Source organism: Capricornis sumatraensis, chromosome 13, assembly GCF_032405125.1.
Source record: "Capricornis sumatraensis isolate serow.1 chromosome 13, serow.2, whole genome shotgun sequence".
Lineage (NCBI taxonomy): Eukaryota > Metazoa > Chordata > Mammalia > Artiodactyla > Bovidae > Capricornis > Capricornis sumatraensis.
In genome coordinates, this window is record NC_091081.1 from 26,759,699 (window position 1) to 26,777,279 (window position 17,581).

The window sequence follows — 17,581 nt, forward strand, 5'->3', positions numbered from 1 at the left end:
GGGAGTTCAGGTCAGATGACCTGACCTGCCTCCTGAGAAACCTATATGCTGGTCAGGAGGCAACAGTTAGAACTGGACACAGAACAACAGACTGGTTCCAAATAGGAAAAGGAGTACGTCAAGGCTGTATCCTGTCACCCTGCTTATTTGCAGAGTACATCATGAGAATCGCTGGGCTGGAAGAAGCACAAGCTGGAATCCAGATTGCCAGGAGAAATATCAATAACCTCAGATACGCAGATGACACCACCCTTATGGCAGAAAGTGAAGAGGAACTAAAGCCTCTTGATGAAAGTGAAAGAGGAGAGTGAAAAAGTTGGCTTAAAGCTCATCATTCAGAAAGCGAAGATCATGGCATCTGGTCCCATCACTTCATGGCAAATAGATGGGGAAACAGTGTCAGACTTTATATTGGGGTCCTCCAAAATCACTGCAGATGGTGACTGCAGCCATGAAATTAAAAGACACTTACTCCTTGGAAGGAAAGTTATGACCAACCTAGATAGCATATTCAAAAGCAGAAACATTACTTTGCCAACAAAGGTCCGTCTAGTCAAGGCTGTGGTTTTTCCTGTGGTCATGTATGAATGTGAGAACTGGACTACCGAAGAATTGATGCTTTTGAGCTGTGGTGTTGGAGAAGACTCTTGAGAGTCCCTTGGACTGCAAGGAGATCCAACCAGTCCATTCTGAAGGAGATCAGCCTTGGGTGTTCTTTGGAAGGACTGATGCTGAAGCTGAAACTCCACTACTCTGGCCACCTCATGTGAAAAGTTGACTCATTGGAAAAGACTCTGATGCTGGGAGGGACTGGGGGCAAGAGGAGAAGGGGACAACAGAGGATGAGATGGCTGGATGGCATCATCCTACTTGATGGATGTGTGTTTGAGTGAACTCCGGGAGTTGGTGATGGACAGGCAGGCCTGGCATGCTGCGATTCATGGGGTTGCAAAGAGTCGGGCACAACTGAGTGACTGAACTGAACCAAGTATTGATGGTCAGCAGTCCCAGTTGTTGGATATAGTGTTACTTGGATATCATGTCCCCTCTCTTATGTTGTGATCATCATGGTATTCTGCATAAAAATACCTCATTGTGGTATTCTTCATGAAAACTCATAATGACAATCTAGTAATAAGAAAAACACCGACAATCCTGGATTAGAGGACATTCTGTAGGTTACCTAACCAGTAATCGTGACTCTCTAGGTCATGAAAAACGAGGAAAGGCTGAGAAATAGAGCAGAGGAGACTAGGAACACATGATAACTAACTACAGCGAGGTATCCTACTTTAGATCCCTGAAACAGAAAGTGGACAGTAGTGGGTAAACTGGTGAAATTTAAATAAAGTGCATAGTAGTTAATAGGAATGTAGCTGTGTCAGTTTCTCTGATAGATGTACTGCAGTAATGTAAAATGTTAATAATGGGAATGATGTGATAAGCAGTATTCAGAAGCCGTACTATCCCTGTAATGTTTCTATAACTAAAATTCTTCGAAAGTGAAAAGGTTATTGGGGGAACAGCAGGTTGGTTATCAGTGTCAAATATAGCTGGGAGTACAAGAAGGATTGAGGAATGGAAAATGTTTTAGAGAATGTGCAGGAGGTATTTCTAGGAAAAGGATGTCCTTTTTACAAAAGTTTGTTTCCAATAGGTGAAAAAGCATGAGAAGAATCTTAATTAGCAAATATATGTAAGCCATTTATTTTAGTTATAAAAGTTAGGTGAGTATTGGAAGGTACAACCAGAAAGCAGAAATTCATGAAATTTATTTGGGGAAAATTAAAAGAGAAATTTCAAGTATGATGAAATAAAATTTGTGTTTTAACTTATCATTATTAAATAAACCTTCAGGTTTTTGTTTTGTTCAAAAAAAATAGATTAAAGATTATACTGAAATGTAAAGAATAGGTGAATCATTTTTTATTACATTTTATGTTATCTCAAGTATATAATTAAATGGACAGTAAACTTGCTATTATAAATGTTATATATGCATAAATTAATATTTTAATTTTGTAAAACAAGATAATGTCTATAATGTAGTGTTTTGAAAGTAAATTTAAAAGTCAAAAATATTTAGAAATTTTAATATGTATGCATATACCGTTTTGTCTCAGTATTCAGTTATACACTCAGTTGTCAAATGAAATGGAAATATTATTAAGGTGAAGTATATAGAAGTACTTAGAGTAAATATTTTTTAGATCAGAGGCATTTTTTACTATTCTCCATTGTGACTTTATATTACGTTTTTAACATCCAGAGTTGAAAAGAATGACAAATATATTTATAAAATAAAATAATACAAAAAGTATAGATAAAGTGTGATTTTTAATACTATGATAGGTAACTTGGTAATTAGTAAACATGTAGATTATACATTCATATAAATTGATTAGGAAATAATTGTTTTATAATTTACAACTTACAAAGTATTTCATATAAATAGTCTTGTTGCATAACACCAAGCCTTCAAAAACTTCTGAAGGTAGATGGAACCACTTACATGGTTTGATACATGTTTTGTTAAAGCAGCAAAGATGGTAAGTAATTAATTACATAATTTTGTGATCAAGCTTACCAAATAAGTATTAAATTTAGTTGAAGAGGATTGAGAATTTAGTGTCTTTCTTACACATCATTGTTAGTCAGATATCCTCCAATATAAAATAAGAAGTTAAAAAAATACTTTATGTTGGGATTCTTTCTTTGGGACTTATTCAAGCTTTCTTTATCTGAAAATTTAAATTCCTCTTCAGTGAGTTCATTTGCTCAGTCGTGTCTGACTCTTCGCAACCCCATGAATCGCAGCATGCCAGGCCTCCCTTTCCATCACCAACTCCCAGAGTTCACTCAAACTCACGTCCATCGAGTTGGTGATGCCATCCAGCCATCTCATCCTCTGTCGTCCCCTTCTCCTCCTGCCCCCAATCCCTCCCAGCATCAGAGTCTTTTTCCAATGAGTCAACTCTTCTCATGAGGTGGCCAGAGTACTGGAATTTCAGCTTCAGCATCAGTCCTTCCAAAGAACACCCAAGGCTGATCTCCTTCAGAATGGACTGGTGGATCTCCTTGCAATCCAAGGGACTTTCAAGAGTCTTCTCCAACACCAGAATTCAAAAGCATCAATTCTTCAGCGCTCAGCTTTCTTCACAGTCCAACTCTCACATTCATACATGACCACCAGAAAAACCATAGTCTTGACTAGACAGACCTTTGTTGGCAAAGTAATGTCTCTACTTTTGAATATGCTATCTAGATGGGTCATAACTTTCCTTCCAAGGAGTAAGCGTCTTTTAATTTCATGGCTGCAGTCACCATCTGCAGTGATTTTGGAGGACCCCAATATAAAGTCTGACTCTTGTTTCCACTATTTCCCCATCTATTTGCCATGAAGTGATGGGACCAGATGCCATGATCTTCGCTTTCTGAATGTTGAGCTTTAAGCCAGCTTTTTCACTCTCCTCTTTCACTTTCATCAAGAGGCTTTAGTTCCTCTTCACTTTCTGCCATAAGGGTGGTGTCATCTGCATATCTGAGGTTATTGATATTTCTCCTGGCAATCTGGATTCCAGCTTGTGCTTCTTCCAGCCCAGCGATTCTCATGATGTACTCTGCATATAAGTCAAATAAGCAGGGTGACAGGATACAGCCTTGACGTACTCCTTTTCCTATTTGGAACCAGTCTGTTGTTCCGTGTCCAGTTCTAACTGTTGCCTTCTGACCTGCATATAGGTTTCTCAGGAGGCAGGTCAGGTCGTCTGGTATTCCCATCTCTCTCAGAATTTTCCACAGTTTATTGTGATCCACACAGTCAAAGGCTTTGGCATAGTCAATAGAGCAGAAATAGATGTTTTTCTGGAACTCTTGCTTTATCAATGATCCAGCAGATGTTGGCAATTTGATCTCTGGTTCCTCTGCCTTTTCTTGAACATCTGGAAGTTCACGGTCTTACAGAATGTGGTCCCCTGGAGAAGGGAATGGCAAACCACTTCAGTATTCTTGCCTTGAGAACCCCATTAACAGTATGAAAAAGCAAAATGATAGGATACTGAAAGAGGAACTCCCCAGGTTGGTAGGTGCCCAATATGCTACTGGAGATCAATGGAGAAATAACTCTAGAAAGAATGAAGGGATGGAGCCAAAGCAAAAACAATACCCAGTTGTGGATGTGACTGGTGATAGAAGCAAGGTCTGATGCTGTAAAGAGCAATATAGCATAGAAACCTGGAATGTCAGGTCCATGAATCAAGGCAAATTGGAAGTCGTCAAACAGGAGAAGGCAAGAGTGAACATAGACTTTCTAGGAATCAGCGAACTAAAATGGACTGGAATGCCTGAATTAACTCAGATGACCATTACATCTACTACTGTGGGCAGGACTCCCTTAGAAGTAATGGAGTAGCCATCATGGTCAACAGAAGAGTCCGAAATGCAGTACTTGGATGCAATCTCAAAAATGACAGAATGATCTCTGTTCGTTTCCAAGGCAAACCATTCCATATCACAGTAATCCAAGTCTATGCTCCAACCAGTAACGCTGAAGAAGCTGAAGTTGACCGGTTCTATGAAGACCTACAAGACCTCTTAGAACTAACACCCCAAAAAGATGTCCTTTTCATTATAGGGGACTGGAATGCAAATTCCTCTTAAGAGATCACAAAAAGATTGCTAAGATTTAGAGATCATTTGCAAAGCATGGCCCCTGGACTCTGTTTATGCATCTCGGATAACTAAGCAAAAGCATAGTTCTCTCCAATTCCTGGTCAAATTGTATTTGCATTTGCCCCAGCTTTCCACTCACTGTTACTCCATTACTTTTGGAATGCATTATGTGTTTTCTTTTTATTCAAGGATTAGTATTTAAAGTATGTTTTGAATTTTATCTGGAATCTGGTTTCCACTAGAATTTTAGTAGAGGCTCATACAGAAAAGCCTAGGAATTTAGATTAAAGTCTACAAAAATTCATAGTTTTTTTTAAAATGAAGTTTAAGCACACCTATTGCTATAGTGTGTTGTATCATACTTTTAATTCTAGTATGAAAGTATTGTGGCCATTTCTCTTTCATATCCATATATTGCAGATACTTTCCCCCCACCCCTCTCCATTTGGAATCCTTATTCTCCACTGTACAAATGCATTCCAGTATGTTAATGAATTTTTAGGATACAGTTTTAGGAACTAGTCATGTGAGTTGTATACTAATTTACCTAAAGAGTAATTATATGCAAGTTAAAAGTGGAACTTAACCCTTTTGACTTTATTTCTAGGTGATCCATTGCATCCAACTGGGTCTTGCAAGGATCGGCTACCAGGAAAAAATTCCCTTACTGGTACTTTATTTCGGTGGGAAGAAGGCGAAATACCAAGGTTAGTTAATGTTGTAAAGGAAAAGAAAACTTATTTACATATGTCCTACTCTATTCAGAAATCAATGGTTAGCATAATTTAATTTTATAATTGCTTCTTTGTAAGTTTATCAAAAAAGCAAATCTCAACACGTGGATCATAGATTTCAAAAATAAACTGTCAAAACAGGTTGAAAATATACTTAGTTATCCGTCATTAATAAAAGGAATCTGTAAGTTTTTATACTTCTCTCCAATATCTATCTTGTTTGTACAGTCTAAATTGACATCCTACAGCTTGTCTAGTGGGCTTCCCTGGTGGCTCAGAGAGTAGAGAATCCACCTGCAATGCAGGAGACCTGGGTTTGATCCCTGGGTCGGGTAGATCCCCTGGAGAAGGGAATGGCTGTGCACTCCAGTATTCTTGTGTGGAGAATCCTGTGGACAGTGTAGCCTGGTGGGCTGCAGTCCATGTGGTCGCAAAAAGTCAGACATGACTGAGTAACTAAGCACACACCCACACACACAATTTGTCAAGTAAAAATCATATAATATAAAAGCAGTTTAAAACCTAAATAGCAGGACTTCCCTGGTTGTCCAGTGATTAAGACTCCACACTTCCACTGCAGGGGGGGTTCCATTCCTGGTCAGGGAACTAAGATCCCATATGTTACATGGTATGGCAAATAAATATTTAAATCAATAGGTAAACCAATCAATCCTAAATGGAAAATATTTTTAATAAAAATAACCCCTAAATATTTCTGAATATTTGTGAAAAAAAGTGGATTACTGTAGTGTATATGAATAATACAATTTGTGATTTCTTTTGGCTATTTAGTATTTATTAGACTCTTGGAGAGGGTAAGATATTCCAAAGGTTTACATTTTCCTACTATAAAGTAGATATATAATCAGTACCTATCAAAATTATCATAATATCTTAATCTACATAGAAGTAGAGGATTTTTGTTTTATACCAAAAAGTTGTTGCCCAAGCTTTCTTGATTCTTATGTTGATTATTTGGGTATTGATGGGGTTGTGTGGTGTCTTCTTTTTCACTACTTATATGTCACCTGATAAGTTTTAAGTGTTGTTTTTTGTTGTTTTTTTTCTTTTTTTAATGAAGGATGCAAAGTAGAAGTATTCAGTTAAATGACTTTTTTAATTTCATGATAAAATGTGAATTTATTAATTGGTTGAAGATAAGCTGTCATAAGAATATTTGTTTAGAGCTTAATTTATATAGTTTAAGATACTAGTATGTTCTTCACCCAATTTCCATATTATAGAATTGCTTTGGCTTTTTAAGACCTAACATTAAGACTCTCATTAAATAATGATAGATGTATGTTGATTTATGACTAATATTATGCCAGAATGAGACTTCAAAGCCTTCCAAGTGGACAGTGACTTGCCTTACCTCTGGATTCAGTTAGCAAATGTCAGGACATTTTGGTAAAGTCATACACGTATACATACATATGTACTTAGGGTCATCAGATAGAACAGAATTGTTTTTATAATTGTGTTGAAATGGTATTAATTTTAGACAGAGTGTTATTTAACGCATCAAATTCAAGTTCTAATTAGTCCAGAGCAAAGTGACCGACAGGCTGTTTTCTGTCTTGTTTTTGTGCCTGTTATATAGTTCCTCTGTCTCTCTGAAATTGGAACAAATAAGCTTAACCCAAAGATTTGACCTAGTCACTAGATCCCTTGGTTTTCCAAGTCCTATATTTAGTAAGTTGTGTTTTACATGATCACCTCAAATCAAGGTTTATTTGTATTGGAAGCCTTTTTCAGCAAGCATGTTTCTGGTTAGGTCATAAGACTATATAGTAAAGTTTCACTGGTTAGGAGTTAGTTTAAAGAAACTCTGTGTATTATAATGAAAAGTCTGAATTATTACTTTTAAAAGCATAGATGAGCTTCCCTGGTGGCTCAGTGGTAGAGAATCTGCCTGCCGGTGCAGGAGACACAGGTTTGATCCCTGGGTTAGAAATATCCCCTGGAGAAGGAAATGACAACCCACTCTAGTTCTTGCCTGGAAAATCCCATGGACAGAGGAACCTGGTGAGCTGTACAGTCCATGGGGTCACAGAGTTGGAAATGACTGAGCATAGTACGGTACAGAGCAAAGATATGAAATGGCAAACTAGTGAAATTAGACAAGGTATTCAGAACTAGAATTTATAATAAATGTAGGTTAGCTATAACCTACATTTTTGTCCCATACTTTTAGGCTTCTTGTATTAAACATGAAAATCTATCATTTCATCAAATACAAATAAACATCATAAACATTTTTGCCAAATCAGTACTCTTAAATTTTATTAGTCTCATTTTTACCCCCATGTGAGCACGTTCTCTGGATACCTTTTTTTTTCTTTTAAAACCAAAATGTTTTATATTCCTTCGCAAGGAATTTCAAGGGCTGAAATTCCACAATTTCACAATATTTCACAATATTATTTTGAATAATAATATTGATAATATCTGAATAATTTCACAATATTATTTCAAGGGCTGAAACAAATAGCAACAATCTCAATGAGATGAAAGTGCTGAGTTTGCAAGTCTGCTAGTCTTACCTGCTCTGGTGGTGGTGGTGTTGCTAAGTTGTGTCCAACTCTTGCAACCCTATGGACTGTAGCCCACGAGGCTCTTGTGTCCATGGGATTTCCCATGTGAGAATACTGGTGTGGGTTGCCATTTCCTTCTCCAGGGGATCTTCCTGACCCAGGGACTGAACCCACATCTCCTGTACTGGCAGGTGGGTTCTTTTCCATTGAGCCACCAGGGAAGCCCTGCTGGCTCATTATAAATCACCACACATCATGGACCTTCAGTCATTTGCCAGAGTGTTGAATTCACAAAGGTCGAATCTACTGCAGTAATCTCAACCTGGCTGCCCATCAGAATGATCTGAAGAGATTGTTTAAAATTACAGATGTCTGAGTTCTGTCCTCAGTGACTGTAATTTGTGGGTCTGTTGTGTTAAGCTGTGAATAGAAATATTCAGAGAGGTACAGTTGCCTAATTACCATTGTATTGTTTATCTACCTTTCATAATTTAAAGGAATGGTCTACATATATTTGCAGGCTCAAATTTATTTTAATTTTTTAAAAATTATTTCTAATTGGAGAATTATTGCTTTACAATATTGTATTGGTCTCTTCCACATATAAACATGAATCATCCATAGTTAAACGTATGTCCCCTCCCTCTTCAACCTCCTGCCCACCTCCAATCATATCCCACCCCTCTAGGTTTTTTTTCTATTTACTGAAAGCAGTTTTTTAATTTCTAAAAACTACTTCCTAAAAAATGATGCTTTAAAGTGGTGCATTCACTATGCCAGCAAATTTGGAAAACTCAACAGTGGCCACAGGTTTGGAAAAGGTCAGTTTTCATTCCATTCCTAAAGAAGGGCAGTGCCAAAGAATGTTCAAACTACTGCACAATTAAACTCAATTCACATGATAGCAAAGTAATGTTCAAAATCCTTCAAGCTAGGTCTCAACAGTATGTGAACCAAGAACTTCCAGATGTTCAAGCTGGATTTAGAAAAGGCAGAGGAACCAGAGATCAAATTGCCAACATCCATTGAATCATAGAAAAAGCTAGAGAATTCCAGGAAAACATCTACCTTTGTTTCATTGACTATGCTAAAGCCTTTGACTGCGTAGATCACAACAAACTGTGGAAAATTCTTAAAGAGATGGAAATACCAGACCACCTGACCTGCCTCCTGTGAAACCTTCATGCAGGTCAAGAAGCAACAGTTAGAATCGGATGTGAACAATGAACTAGTTCCACACTGGGAAAGGAGTACATCAAGGCTGTATGTTGTCACCCTGCTTATTTAACCTATATGCAGAGTACATCATGTGAAATGCTGGGCTGGATGAAGCACAAGCTGGAATCAAGATTGTGGGGAGAAATATCAATAACCTCAGATATGAGATGACACCACTTTTATGACAGAAAGCAAAGAAGAATTAAAGAGCCTCTTGATGAAGGTGAAAGAGGACAGTGAAAAAGCTGGCCTAAAACTCAACATTCTATAAACAAATGTCATTCAGTCCCATCACTTAATGGCCAGTAGATGGGGAAACAATGGAAACAGTGATAAACTTTATTTTCTTGGGCTCCAAAATCACTGTGGACGGAGACTGCAGCCATGAAATTAAAAGATTCTTACTCTTTGAAGAAAAGCAATGACAAACCTAGACAGCATATTAAAAAGCAGACATTACTTCACCTACAAAGGTCCATACATGGTGTGCTTACTCAGTCATGTCCACCTCTTTGCGACCCCACGGACTATAGCCCACCAGGCTCCTCTGTCCATGGGGGTTCTCCAGGCAAGAATACCGAAGTGGCTTGCCACGCCCTTCTGCAGAGGTTCTTCCCAGCCCAGGAATCGAATCCAGGTCTCCCACATTGCAGGCAGATTCTTTACCGTCTGAGCCACCAGGGAAGCTTAGTCATGTGTGGATGTGAGAGCTGGACAATAAAAAAGGCTGAGCGCTGAAGAATTGATGCCTTCGAACTGTGGTGCTGGAGAAGACTCTTGAGAGTCCCTCTTGAGAGTCAAACCAATCAATCCTAAAGAAAATCAACCCTGAATATTCATTGAAAGGACTAATGCTGAAGCTGAAGCTCCAGTACACCTGATGGGAAGAGCCGACTCATTGTAAAAGACCCTGGAAAAAATTGAGGGCAGGAGGAAAAGGGGATGACAGAGGACAAGTTGGTTGGATGACATCACCGACTGAGTGAGTTTGAGCAAACTCATTCACAGGGGAGGGTGAAGGGTAGGGAAGCCTGGCTTGCTTCAGTTCATGGGGTCGCAAAGAGTCAGACAGATCTGAGTGACTGAACAGCAACAATATCCTTTCCCTAGTAATTCCTATTCTGAATGTCTGAAGTAGTTTTTAATAAGGGCAAGAAATAATTGTAAGTTTCTACTGTGAAGTTGCATTTTTAAATATTTCCTCCCTTTGTCACAAATCATCTACTGGAAAATTCACCCTTGGAATTCATAATTCTTTCAAAATTGTGGAACATTTTAATAAAAAGGAGAAAACTATTGGCCAAAACTATTTTATCTGATACTTTATTTCATGGCATAACTTATTTTGTTAAATTAGACAAGCTGTATTGCTAATTACTTTTTCTGAAAGTTGAAGAGATGGATATACTGTGATAGTTTGACGAACATGTCCCTCCTCAGTGGTAAAAAGATATATGTGTGTTGTGTCTGTATCTATATATGTGTATAGATAAATTGTAAAAATTCTTTGTTTTAACAAAGTAATCACTTATATTCCATCAAAATTTATACCTATGGCTGATTCATGTGGAGGTTTGACAGAAAAGAACAGAATTCTGTAAAGCAATTATCCTTCAAATAAATAAATTAATTAAAAAAAATAAACTTATTTCTTAGGTATGGACAATGGAGAGTGAGTTTTGTTAATGTTTTTCTTAAAACATGACCTTATGACATCACCTCTTTTCCTAGCTATGATCCCAATACTGGACTTGGGTGGTTTCACAATTGTCATGTTAGGGAAAGTTTTAAAGCATTCCCCAGCTCAGTAGTAGTCGTTGAAGACAGAACAATATCACTTGCTCACTTTTCAATAGGTTTATCTCCCCTCAACTCTTGTTATATATTTCTTCCTAATTTTTAAAAACCATCTTTTTTTAATTTTTAAAGGCCATCTTTTAATAATTGCTGAGATAGATGCCTCTGGGCAAGTAATTGATTAGGTGTATGGTTTTTGGTGAGTCCCCTCTCTTGTCTCTCTATTGTCTTAACCCAGCTCGCTCTGGATATGACCCACCTGCTGAACCATTGTATATTCCTTTTTACATACTTATATAATTTTATGTATTGTTTATTTTTGGCTGTGCTGGGTCGTTGTCGTTTCACGGGCTATCTCTAGTTGCAGACAGCTGGGGCTGCTTTCTAGTTACAGCTTCTCATCGCAGTGGCTTTTCTTGTTGAGGAGCACAGGCTCTAGGGCGTGCGGGCTCAGCAGTTGTGGTGCACGGGCTTAGTTGCCCCACAGCGTGTGGGATCTTCCCAGAGCAGGGATTGAACTCGTGTCTCTTGCACTGGCAGGCAGATTCTTTACCACTGAGCTACCAGGGAAGCCCTGTACCTTCCTTTTGTATAAAATATAATGAACCAAAGTATGTAAAATGATCCCAGAAAGATCTCTGTAGAGTTATCAATGATAAATAGTCACTGGCTTTCTGGTTACCCCTTAAACATGAAAAATCATTTTAGAAAAATCTTAAGAAAATGTTCTCCTACATAATTATTGTGTCTTTTGATACTTCTTTAATACAGCTCTTTAATACTGGAAGGTGTTGAACCACAAAGTACTTGTGAATTAGAAGTGGATGCTGTAGCTGCTGATATCTTAAATCGGTTGGACATTGAAGGTATATACACAGTTATTCTTAATGTATAGTTTTATTTTTAAAAATCCATGACCAAAGAATGGAAGAAGTATGGAAGAAAATATCACTAGGAAAGTGAAATTAAAGGAAAATGTAAAATATTATGAAGATTTTTTTTCTGTTCCCTGATGAGATAGTAATTTTTTCATTTATGCTTCATTCATATGAGTTTGTTTGTATAGACATAAACCTAAAGTAAGTGTGACACTAAATAGATAAATTAGCCATTATCAAATAATTTACTATGCTCTGCCTGCTAATTTTTTTATTTTCAGATTATGTACCAGGGAGGGGACTTTTGGGTCTGTTGACTATCATCAAATGTTTGAATCTTACTCACTTGCTAGGGTTTTAGGGAACTAGTAAGGAAACTAAAATGGGAGTAATATAGTAAATGCAGATTGGGATAATTTGTTTTATTACACAGAATAGGTAATTTTTTTCCTTAAGGGACGCATTTATTTTTTTTTAATGTATGGCTTTTTCTTCTTTTTAAGCAAGAATTTTCACTTTGACCCTTGTCGTATTGAAGTATTATTGTGCTTACAGCTCAAATTGGTGGAAACCCTGGTCTACAGGCCATATGGGAAGATGAAAAGCAACGGCGAAGAAATAGAAATGAAACTTCTCAAATTAGTCAACCTGAATCGCAAGGTACAAGCCTAATAATACTGTGATGATATTTTTTTAGCTGGATATTTAAATGAAAAAGTACAAGCCATTGAATTTTTACCTTGACATTAGATTTTGCTTTTCAGACTACATTTAAATTTTCTACATATTTTTCTTCCTATTCTCATTATTCTTCACATCCAAAGTGTCACTCATTGTGTCTCATAAGAAATTGACATCTTCTTGGCCTTGGTTTTCATTCTACCCTTTTCTCCTTTTTCATTCTCTAGTATATTTTAACCTTGGCATTTCCAAATGAGCTATAGAATACTTACAGAAGAGCATGAATCCCAACACTGTTTAGTTCATTAAGCTTTGAAAATGTAACCCATGAAATTCTGTCCCCAAATTATTTCTCTGGGTATGTCATAAATTCTGACTTTGATTAACTTGTACATCTCTGAAGAAAGTACTCATTTGATTTGTTACTAAACTTTAATACATTCAAAAAGAATTGGAAGAAAGTTTTTTTAATGCCATGTATACAACAAATTATTAAATAAAGGTAAAAGAAGAGAAGACAGTTTAAAAGGCAAATGTATTTGAAATACAGTAGTAAGCCTACACTGAAGTCCAATTAAAATTTGTGTTATAATCTCATGGACACTAAAAATCCTTTGATAAATTTTGAATGCCTTTTATGCCTTTTAAAATAGAAATATTTTATAAAGGGAAAATTTCTAGGTTCATGGTGTATGATAACATTTTTAGATAGAAAATAATGTTTTTGTTTTTAATTTATAGAACTTAATCTTGGAATGACTTTAAGTGCTTAATTTTATAGCTTCAGTAACAACCATTTCCTTTTTGTTTGATTTATAATAGGACTGTTTTTAGGTGGTGTTATATGTGTCAAATATAGGAAATTGCTACCATTTAAAAAGGTACTCTAGGAAAAAGGAAACTATTTCATTCATTTGCTGCCTACATTTTTTAATGAATTTTTAAAATTCAAAGATCGCAGGTTTGTGCCAGCAACAGAAAGTGAAAAAAATTTTCAGAAGAGACTTCAGGAAATTCTCAAAGAGAACAATTTCTCTGTGTAAGTGGTTATTTATTATAGCTCTCAGAACTAATTTTATTGCTTTGTTATATAGTTTGTTATAAAGGATATGTTTTAATTAAGCAGAACATTATCAGGATCTGTGGACTACAGCGATGGATCCCAGGAGTTCTCTGCTGAATTAACATTGCACTCTGAGGTTCTGTCTCCTGAAATTCTTCCGTGTACACCAGCTAATATGATAGAAGTCCACAAAGATGCAGAGTTGAGCAAAGGTAAGGGTTTTCCTGCAAGCATACAGAAAATACCATTATAGACATCCTGTGTATCTAGCACTGAGATAATAGTATTTAGTTGAGTTAGCTCATTTTTTTTTCCTAAGAACTAAATATCATTGATGTAGCAAAAACCTCTCATTCCTTTTTACCTTTTCTTAATCTCTGGAGGTAAGCATCATTCTAAAGTTGATACAAATTGTTAAACCATGTATGATTTTATACGTTCTTACATAAGTAAGTCCACAACAAATACTATTATTTTAGGTTTTAAATTTTACATAAATGGTGTCCTACTTAGCATAGATTAAGCAACTTGCATTTTTCATTCAACATTATATTTTTTTAACAATTTAATTGAGGTATCATTTATATGACATAAAATTCATTCATTTCAAGTGTATAATGCAGTGATTTATGATAAATTTACAGAGTTGTACTAACATCATCTCCGTAATTCGGTTTTAAAACAGTTCCTTCACCTCAGAAGACTCCAGCCCTAAGTAACCGCTAATCTACTTTCTTGTCTCTCAAGATTCATCTTTCCTGGGTGACTCATGTAAATGAAGTCATAAAATATGTGACCTTCTGCACTTTTTTACTTAGCATAACATTTTTAGTTTTTCCCATGCTGTAGATCTCTATCAGTATTTCATTCCACTTTATCGCCTAATAGTATTGCCTTGTACTGATTTATTTTATTGAGTCATTCATTAGGTGATGAATATTTGAGTTCTTTTCACTTTTGGGCCCTTAAGAATAATGCTGTTCTGAACGTTTATGTCTTTGTGTGGATATATATTTTTCTTGAGTGGATACCAAGGAAGAGAATTGTTGAGTCATTTGATAAATTTGTGTTTAACTTTTAATAAACGGCCAAACTGTTTTCGTAGGTGACTGCACTTTTACATTCCCATCAGCAGTATATGAGGGTTCCAGAGACCTTACATTCTCACTAATACTTGTTATTATCTGTCTTTTTTAATACAGCCATCCTAGTATGTGTGAAATGGCATCTCGTTATGGTTTAGTTATCATTTCCCTCATTAATAATGATGCTGAGTATCTTTTGTGTCAGCAGTAATAGCTTTGAAATCTGTTCTTGTTCTTACATGTTTGTTGGTCCCTCATTTTAGCTGCTGATGAGCACTCTTTTGTGAGACTGAAGTTTATCTGACTCTCTACAGCGCTTAGATGGCTTTCACTTTTGCAGTATGGTTAGCAGTGTCACCTCTGTCACCTTGTGGCCACGTGCAGGAGTTTCTCTACAGAAAACATATGAAAGTATAATTTGCCAAGTCTTAGGGTGTATGTATTATTAACCTCTACCTTAGATAGCATCTATTCTGTCAGGGTTTCTGCAATGCAGTTAGCTTTTACATGGTTGGTAGTTAAGAATGTAATGAAAGTTTTACTCAGAAGTTATGTTTTTTATGCATACAGTTTTTCTAGGCAAGGGAGTCAGAATAGCAGGAGTAGAATGACCAACCTTCAGTAGGAAAGGAAGAGCCCTCTTTTCACTGCTGCATGGGCAGCAGAGGCACTCTTGACTGTATTAAACAGCAGCTAGAAATGAGCACCTACATCCATCTAGGGCTTCCTCCTTCCCTAACAGTTGCATCCTAGCATTGTGCCCTCTGACTCAGAGCAAGCTACACCCTCTCCCAAGTACTTTAATGGCAGCCTTTTGGATCAGAGCTCTACTTTGATTTGCTTTGTCTTAGCATCTGCTAGCCCCATCCTAATCAAAATGTACCCAGAATTTCCATACTACTATTTCCTGTGCATTTTTAATATCTACTATGACAGTGTCCAGCCACACTGAGCTGCCTGCCTGACTGAGCAGTTTATTTCCTCGGGTACCAATTATTGATTTTGTCAGTATTCTCATTACAGAGTTGCATAAATTTTGTCTTACTGTTTAATTTTCCTTAAAAGCTCCATTTTAGTGCTCAGTTTTTCAGATTTTGAGGTATGTTAATAATAAAACTGTCACATTTTATTACAGAATTGCTCTATGAAATGATTATACCTAAGTTTATATTCCCACAGAATGTTAGAGCTTTTACTTCCCTACATCCTCAACAATATTTGATAGTGTGAGATGCAGAAATTTTTTGCCATTCTCATTCTTCGGAATCTGAATAGTTTAATCTGCATTTCCTGATTACTGATATTTATAAGCATTGGGGTCTATCTAAGAATTGCTTATTCATGTTCTTCACTCATTTTCTATTGCATCAATCATTTTCTTACTAATGTGTAGAAATTCCTTGTATTTTCTAGATATCAAGCCCTTGTTAGTTATTTTATTGTAGAGATATTTTCTCTTTATCTAGACTTGAACTTTATTTTTAGTCTTTTTTTCCCATTTTCTTCCCTTTTTTTAAAAAGCGTGTTTTATATGTCTTTTTAGCATTATACTTAAGATTTTTTTCCCTCTACTGTTTGGTTTTTGTGCCTGATTTAAAGTCATTTCCTATCCCGCTGTAATGAAAATTTTCATCCTTAAGGTTTATGTGTGCTTACAGTTGGTTTTCCACATGTAGGTCTTCAGTTCATCCTACATTTTACTTGTGTACATAGTAAGGATCTTACTGTATCTGTTTTTTCTAGGTATAAAGAGCTAGTTGTTCCAACACATTTATTGAAAAAAGTTTGTTTTCACTGAATTCCCCAACCTCAGTTGTGTTCTCCCATGTTAATATCATACCGTTGTAATTACTGTTGCTTTGTAAGTATGGATATATGTCAGGGGCAGATTTCTGAATAGCTTCAAAATTGTCTTAATGACTCTTGGATCTTTTAAAAAGCTCTCCCATGTTAATTATAAGATCAGATTGTCTTGTTTCTGAAAAGAACTTTGTTGAGATTTTATTGGAAAATTATTGAATTTATAGACCGATTTAGAAATATTTTAAATCTTTCTGTATACCAGATTATCTCATTTATAAGAATGATATATTTCTCAGTTTATTTGGTCTTCTTCCTTGTCTTTCAGTAAAGCTTTGTGGGTTTTTTGGTAAAAGTATTTAATATCTTTTGTTAGATATATGCCAGGTGCCTCATAATTGTTGCTGTTGTAAATTTATCTTTCAAAAATTACAACTTCTAATTGATGATATTAGGATCTTCACTGACGTTGTGTGTCAGTCTTATATCCAACAACTTTTATTAGTGTTGATAATTTTTATCTGTTTCATTGAATTTCCTGTGTAGAGTCATTATCAGAAAATAATTATTACTTCTCTTCCCATCCTTATATTTTTTTAATGTTTTAATGCACTGCTTAAGAACTCTACAATAATGTTAAGTAGAAATCATAAAAACATTTTTCCTGGCTTTAAAGGGAATATTTTTGTATTTCATCATTAATGATGAAATTTACTACAGGATATTGGTAGATAAATTTTAATCAGTTTATTAAATAGCAGTTAAATCTTCTATTTCTTGCTTGCTAAGGAAAATTTGAGTTTTTAAAAGCAAGAATGGATATTAAGTTTTACCAAATTTTTCTTTTTGAATTTATTGACATAATCAGTTTTTCTCTTTTACTCTGTTAATATGGTAGTTACATTAATAACATATCTAATGTTAAACTGTCCTTGCCCTCCTGAAACAAATCCTTGTTTGTTATAATGTGTGTTTTTTTAAGCATTGCTGTATTTACTTAGCTAATAATTTTGTTTAGGGTTTTTTTTCCTTCCAGGAATTGAGATGTATTCATACTTTAATTCCATTAAATGCATTGTAGAGCTTTTCCTGTTTTTCACCTCTCCTTTCAAGAATT

General features: G+C 35.8%; 1 protein-coding gene across 1 annotated transcript in view; it reads left to right on the forward strand.

The window, feature by feature from the left end:
- Positions 1 to 17,581, forward strand: part of REV3L (REV3 like, DNA directed polymerase zeta catalytic subunit) — a 175,314-nt gene that overhangs the window by 69,832 nt on the left and 87,901 nt on the right. Inside the window, exons 5-9 of the mRNA XM_068985110.1 lie at positions 5,279 to 5,378; positions 11,729 to 11,823; positions 12,391 to 12,495; positions 13,471 to 13,555; positions 13,643 to 13,791. Coding sequence (XP_068841211.1) covers positions 5,279 to 5,378; positions 11,729 to 11,823; positions 12,391 to 12,495; positions 13,471 to 13,555; positions 13,643 to 13,791 — 534 coding nt within the window. The remainder of the gene's footprint in view (positions 1 to 5,278; positions 5,379 to 11,728; positions 11,824 to 12,390; positions 12,496 to 13,470; positions 13,556 to 13,642; positions 13,792 to 17,581) is intronic.